This window comes from Scardinius erythrophthalmus, assembly GCF_964197995.2.
Source record: "Scardinius erythrophthalmus genome assembly, chromosome: 4".
NCBI lineage: Eukaryota > Metazoa > Chordata > Actinopteri > Cypriniformes > Leuciscidae > Scardinius > Scardinius erythrophthalmus.
The window spans coordinates 49,683,198-49,690,110 of record NC_138224.1 but is presented as its reverse complement, the minus strand read 5'-3'; the positions used below and the strand labels follow the sequence as shown (position 1 = coordinate 49,690,110).

General features: G+C 37.8%; 1 protein-coding gene across 2 annotated transcripts; it reads right to left on the bottom strand.

Annotated features, from left to right (window-relative positions):
* Window positions 1-907: 907 nt before the first annotated feature.
* LOC308689370 (uncharacterized protein) lies at window positions 908-6,209 on the bottom strand. 2 transcript variants are annotated; one of them, XM_081363018.1, is made up of 12 exons: window positions 6,109-6,209; window positions 4,208-4,647; window positions 3,965-4,070; window positions 3,299-3,534; window positions 2,914-3,045; window positions 2,528-2,695; window positions 2,275-2,432; window positions 2,055-2,166; window positions 1,879-1,959; window positions 1,459-1,639; window positions 1,218-1,307; window positions 908-1,047 (listed from the first exon to the last, which is right to left on the bottom strand). In XM_081363018.1, the coding sequence occupies exons 6-12, from the start codon at window positions 2,681-2,683 to the stop codon at window positions 959-961; spliced, it is 867 nt and encodes a 288-aa protein (XP_081219144.1). In that variant the 5' UTR covers window positions 2,684-2,695; window positions 2,914-3,045; window positions 3,299-3,534; window positions 3,965-4,070; window positions 4,208-4,647; window positions 6,109-6,209; the 3' UTR covers window positions 908-958. The 2 variants fall into 2 exon arrangements, with proteins under 2 accessions (XP_081219144.1, XP_081219143.1); XM_081363017.1 differs by having other exon boundaries at window positions 3,317-3,534; window positions 6,109-6,200.
* Between the last annotated feature and the right edge of the window lie 704 nt (window positions 6,210-6,913).

Sequence of the window (6,913 nt, the reverse complement as noted above, 5' to 3'; positions counted from 1 at the left end):
ATAACCTTATACAATATAAAAATTGTATATATATATATATATATATATATATATATATATATATATATATATATATATATATATGGATAGATGTAAACAAAATCTTAAAAGGTCATTATAAGCCTTCTCTTTAAATAATTTTATCAAGCTTTATTAGTGACACATTTGGGAAGAGAATATATTCCAAATCTGAAAATACAGTATGAGAACAATTAACTGCACAATTACTAGAAATGTTTACCTTGGATATTGTACAATTTGCAGTTTTTGTACAAACCAGTTATATATTGTCCTTGCATTCTTGTGGCTGAGTCACACACCTGAATGAAAGGCTCATTACGTATGCAGCCTCATTATGCGGGCCCCATTGACTCTGCAGGTGTGAATCACGCCCACCCGCATATGGCCTTTCCAAACAAAAAGTGTTTTACAAGATTTAAATCAATGTATTGTGTTATGTGAATGATTAGGCAGGATGATTTTCACATAATTTTGAAGAAAAAATTCTAGGCAACGAAATCCATTCGTCAAAAGTCTTATTTACATATATTTTAGAATATGTTTTATGGCCTTATTTCAGAAACTTTAGTTTTTTGTTTTTTAAAAAACCATGCATAAACATTATTCTCTCAAAAATACAAACATGTACATGCAAGTTGTTCACATATTATGGTAGCCCTGTTTGTGCTAAATAGAGTGAATTTACACTTTTGCCATTAATATGTTTATAAGCAACTGAAAAAAGCACAAATGTCAGGGCATGTCAGAACATCTCAAGGACCCCAAAAACCCCTCAGACCCCAGAGGGTTAATGTAGTCCTTTTTCCATTTAGAGACAGTGTCTGGAGATCAGATGAAAATGTTACAGCTATATTTCTTTTTCTTTTATTTTGTCAGTTTTTTTTTTGGGTAATTACTGTAGTTACATTTGCTTAAAACAATGGTTAAAACATTCACTTCAGTTGCTTCTGATTGGTTTTGGTTTCTGTTGGGACAGCTCTATCTCTCTTTTCTTCCATCTCTCAATGTGTTGCTCAGAGATCAACACTAAAAAACAAAACAAATAAAAACAAACAAACAAAACAACCGACTGATCAATTCTACATAATACCACTATGTGCAAAATGGTTGTAAATTAAATGGAAAATTATATGATCGTAAATCTTAATCAACACAATTTTATTTTTTACTCCTTCTGCTTCTTGTGCTCAATTTACCTGGTGCCTCTCTGATGACAGATGAAATGTCTTCTTCAGCTAGAGTTGATAGTTTCTCTGCTTTGTCCAGTTTTTGCAGGAGGTTCAACGCTGCAAAGAAATACTTGAATTTACTTGCGTAGTACAATTTGTTCAAGCTAAACTCCAGAAAATATAAAATGTCTAAAATTTAAACCAACAAGCACAGTGCGTTAAACTACTAGCACTGATTTATGACATCGCCATACAATGGTAAACTAACCAAGGTCAGTAGATTTTCTCCGTCCATAGTGCAGAAGTGCATCAGTCAGCAGGTCAAGCCGGTGAGATGGAGTCATCTCCTTTGTGACCCTGGCGAATCTTCGGAGGAAAGACCACAGTCTCTCCATTCCTTCCCCATCAGTAAGCCCGAACCCACTAAGCCGTCTGGTGCTGTACTTGATCTGTGATTAAAGCAAAGTTGTAAAATATCACAAAGATTGACACAACCTCTCACATTGTCCGCAACAGCACGGCTGTGAAACAAGTTTAGAAAACATCAGGAAAATGCTAGATTCAAGATTACTATCAGGCCTTTCTACTTTATTTAAGCATTGCAGAGGACAGGAGAATGGAAGCTAAACAAGGAGGGAATGAAGTGTTCCCACAGATCCTGACATCTGTTTAAATCCAATGGTATTACCTGGCAGGGCAGTTTGTGTCCATAAACGTGAAAAGCCGGCACAGCCAAGGAGATGTTGGGAGGTATACCCTCACCTGATTTCTGTTTGAACACAGTATGGCAGAGCTTTTATTTGTAATTTTAAGATCTTTTAGAAAATATTGAAACTTTACACAGAAGTTTAAAAAAGAACTCACGTTCAAATGTGAGGCAACAACACAGGCAATATCATAGACCACCCGCAAGTGTATGTTCTTCTTTGTGCATCTTTGAAGAAGCTCATCAATGACATACAGGGGATAAGCTAGCCTATAACAACACAAAACATGGGAATTCTGATACACTATGCTGAGCTCATTTAGTAGTATGTTGCAATATCGCCCATACACATATCACAAGTTAATACACTTCTATTACAGTATGTCATAGACTTGTCGTTCTCCTTGGCTCATGTTTACAAACATCAGTGGGATTTCATGACGACAGGAGGCTCCAAACACTCCTGTAACATCAAGCTTTTTCTCTTTTTTTTTTTGTGATCTCAGCATGTTGCCAGCCTTGAAGTTACTGCAGTCCTGGGATAAGGAAAAATGCAGATGGTTATGGGAAGACTTAGGTGTTTTTCTATTAGTTTAAGTTTGTGATAAAGTATTCTACAACTGTGACTAACCTCGTGAGGCTTGGAATTATCAGGATGTGAAAGCAGATATTCCTGTACATTATTTTCAGCAACAAACATGCGGGTCCCATGTAAGGGCTCAACTAGGCTTGTCCCTGAGCTTTGTTTCCTCACAAGGCCAAAGTTGGCATCCAGAGTTACTATCATATCTCCATCCACCTAGGAAACAATAACTTGAGTAATTCTGGTTTTGTATCTGGTGCAACAAAAAAGATAAAAGATGCACAAGTTCCCTCATTCATACTCACACCATGCTGGTGAACATATACTGTTACCGTTATATCAAAATGTAACACTTCACATTGATTCAATTTGATCATTTCATGGGAACTGCAATCAAGTAATCTAACATGAACTAAGCTAGGAGTAGAACCCACCTATGGACATGCTGGACACGTAGTCCCATCATCAAACTGAGGGCAAATATCCACCAAACTCCTTTGTTGGAAGTGGTGATGCCTAAAGTGGGAAATGGATTCTCCCACCAGGGCTCTGTAGAGTGCGTTAACCTATGGTATTAACCGCGTCAGCAAAAATGTTACTGAAACATCATTAACATTAAAAGCCAAAGTAATACTTTGCATGGTTCATTACCAAATTCTAAATATAATTATAAATATATTTCTTATAAAAAATGAAAAATCAGCAATCTTCTTTTTTTATACAACTGTAAGATCCTAGATGTTTTCGTAATGATTTACTCTTTGTTGTGATATATCATGATCTGAAATGTTGGTGTCACAGATGGGACTTCAAAATTACCTTTGCAATCTGACTCACCTCTGTAAGAGTCAGATTGTTTCTCCAGCGCAGAGTGTTGCAAAAACCCTCAACAGAAACCTGACACTCCAGTGACAGACAAACAAAAAGTTCCAGTAAAGGAATGGAGAAGGCAGTTTGAGGCTTTTCAGCTGTTGCTGGCCAGAGCTCATACCGCAGAACAGTGCAGGCTTCAGGTTCACACTCGCACATATCTATAGGGATGGTGCAGAGACGTCCTGCAAAAAAAAAACCATAAAAACATAACCAAGGAATACAATAAAATAGTCTATTGATAATGATAGACAATCTTATTGATAGACGGCAGCATGGCAGTGGCCATTTGCACTCATTGGCACAGGACAGCTGTGGCTACACAAGTAGCTTACCATCACCAAGTATGAATGAGTGAAAGAATAATGGATTCAATGTAGAGCTCTTTGAGTGTCTTGAAAAGCGCTATATAAATCTAATCCATTATCATTACTATAATGTATATTAACACAGACACTGTGTCACCAGTAACCTGATATGTAATTACTGGAAAATTGCACATCAGAAGTGTGAGAAATTCCTACGAGAACGTCATTGCTCAACATTTAATCAGCCTCTCTTTTCTTTTGTCAAGGAAATTAAACACATGACTTTTAACATTATAAAATGACAAACCTGTGTTGACAGTGACTTTTATATCTTTCCTGTACACAGCATGGTTTTCATGGCCCTCGGGTAAATACAGGAATAGCCCCTGGTAGGATGGTTCATAAGAAGAATTCTGAAAGAAAGAAAACTTTAACTAATAGTTTTGGAAATGAGTAATTCAAGACAACACAAATTGTAGTATTGTGCTAAAACAAGATTTACAAATATTTTGCTATATGTATATGTGTGAGTGAATGCTGTTGTTCATACATTCCATTTATCAGGGATGTGCAATGAATTGTGGTGAGTGCTCCTCAGACAGGCTTCACAGAGGACTGCCGTGGTGCTGCACTCCAAGCACCTATAATCAGCATGCCATTGGCAGACAGAACACTTGGAAGTGATTGGTGCTGAAGTTTCAAATGAAACTTTGAGCATGTCCTCCTTGACTGCATCCCAGGCATTTAGCTCTCTCTTCTTTGCCTTACTTTATGCAGTCTCAGAAGATGAACTACAGCCTGCTGCTTCATCTTGTTCTGATGGAACAAGTGTGGAGTCCAAAAGGCCTGTTTGTTGGGAGCTGGGCTTGGGGATGTCTTTATGTGTAAGGTAATGAACCTTTACACAACCATTGATATTCCTCCTCAGCACCTTTATCTTGATGTTTCTTAACCGTGTCGTCCGTGTGCCTTTCAATGCTTTTCCCATCTCTGGAAAAAAAGGCAATAAGGACACATGCATGACTAATGGAAACAACAAAAGCTAGATTTTTGTTCCTTAATGTGCATGATGTATTAAAACATAGGCCTAGATGTCACGAGTTATGGATGGTGAGGACCTAAATGCAGCAACAAAGTCAGGAGGCAGGCAGGTGGAGGAACTAAGTTTTAATCAAATAAATGTAACAGACTACATGGAAGACACAGAGGGAAGCAACATGGATCTGGCAGGGAAATAAAGAAACCTAGGGGTATATGTACACTGAGCGGCTAACAATGAGACAGAAACCAGGTGTGACAAGGAGCAGGAAGTAACAGGACAGAATGCACACACAAGGGAATGAACCAACAAAATAAAAAAACAGGAAACAAGACTAAGGCAAAACTAACACAAAAAGAACACAACACCAACCCAGGAGACCATGACATAGATACATAACTAGATAGATAATAAATCAAATAAACTTACCACTGCAATCTTGGAACAGTTTTTTGTTAACGTTTTGTTAACGCATTTTTGTTAACGTTAGCCTGTTGTTGCTAGCTTAGCCCTACATAAATGAAAATAGAGCTACCACAAACCTGATATCACTATCACTATACAGTAGGTATACGAGCATGATATAGCCTGAATGAAGAGTCTGTATGAAGCAGATACAAAATATATGTACAGTGTAGTCATTACACAGAACGCCTTTGGCTAAAAGGTGTAATTTACAGGAAACTCACGGTGTAATAAATCGTTTTTTCCCCTCATCTGCTAGCTTTTTTTAACTCATTAGTTAGCCATGGTGGAAGCTAAATTGTTAGTAATACTAACAGTTTTGTTTCGATTAAAAAAACAACAACGTTTTTGTAGTAAACTGTAGCCTAATGCTAGCTTGACCGGTAAATACAGTAATGCAAATAAAAAAAAAATCAATAAAAACAATATCTGGAATTTCGTTTAAACTCTTTTATGTTACGTTATTATAGCTTTAATATAACAGTTTTCTAAAAAATGTTTTTTTTTAGCTCATAAACTAAATAGGAACAGTTGAAAATGTCTTAATTTTCTGTCATTTTACCTGAAAGTCGGGGGGAATTTGAGGTCTGGCGGCGGACTGTATTGCTGGGGGACTGGATCGAGACGTCTTCCTGTATGATGCTGATCAGCGATGTGAATAGATGATAACAACCTACTGCACCTGCTAGGAGGCACAGTAGGGCCCTACTGGCCCATACGAATGGGCCGATAACCACTGATAATGTCCATTCAATCGGGTGATAACATTCGAAGCGGGTGCGTGAACCAACGCCTGGCCGACAGAAGAGCGGAAGTGTTGAACATTAATGTTTACTTTCCACCTCTGTATATTTCAGATTGTAAAGAGTCTGTAAATTAATCTAAACTAAAGCAGAATCCCTAGAGCTCGATATCATTATAATCCTGAAGATTAATGAAAGACTTACCGTGATGTGATGTTTGTGCCAGTGTAAAATATGTTTTGGGTGTTCAAACCCTGTTTGAGTTTGCATTCTGTGCGCTGTCTACGCTTTCTCTTCCTCTCTGTGGTTTTCCTTACGCAACTTTGATGCAAGCAGAAAACAGGCTAATACATGTATTGACACATGTATCCTCTGTCCAACTGTATTAAACTGAGAAACAACTGAGCAGAAATCTGGTCTCTGTGTCTCTTATTTGGTTCTCCAAATGCACTGTCAGGCTTCACGAGATTTGGAGGGCATTGCAGAAGACTGTAGATAATTGAAGAAAAAAAGTCATGCTGGTTTGGGTTTTGTTTTCACTTTAACGTTTCATGTCTTTAATTTTGTAATTTACCTATAGTCAAGGTCCCTGTCATGTGATTCCCTTTTCCCTCATGTGTTCTTGCCATGTGGTCCTCTTGTGAATGTGTCATGTTAGGTGTGTTGGACATCGGCTGATGTAACCGATCGGCGAGAGTCGCTGAAAACAGAGATGTGAAGTCTGAAGACACTTTCTGCTTCCCGTAGTGACGCTCACGTGATGTTTGCATACTTTACCACAGCTTTACCTCAGATATCACCAACAAATAAACCCCGTCCATCTCCAGACATCAGTCACATCAAGTGTCTCAGGAATGGTTTATATTCTGAATTACATGATGAGAGTCGGCCTGTGGACATTTATCAAGAGCGCTATCAATCACAACACTGAAATCCCCACCTATAACAAGTAGAGAGTTTGTGAATTCAGTCAGTCAGTAAAGTCTTCTGCTTTCTATAAACTCAAGAG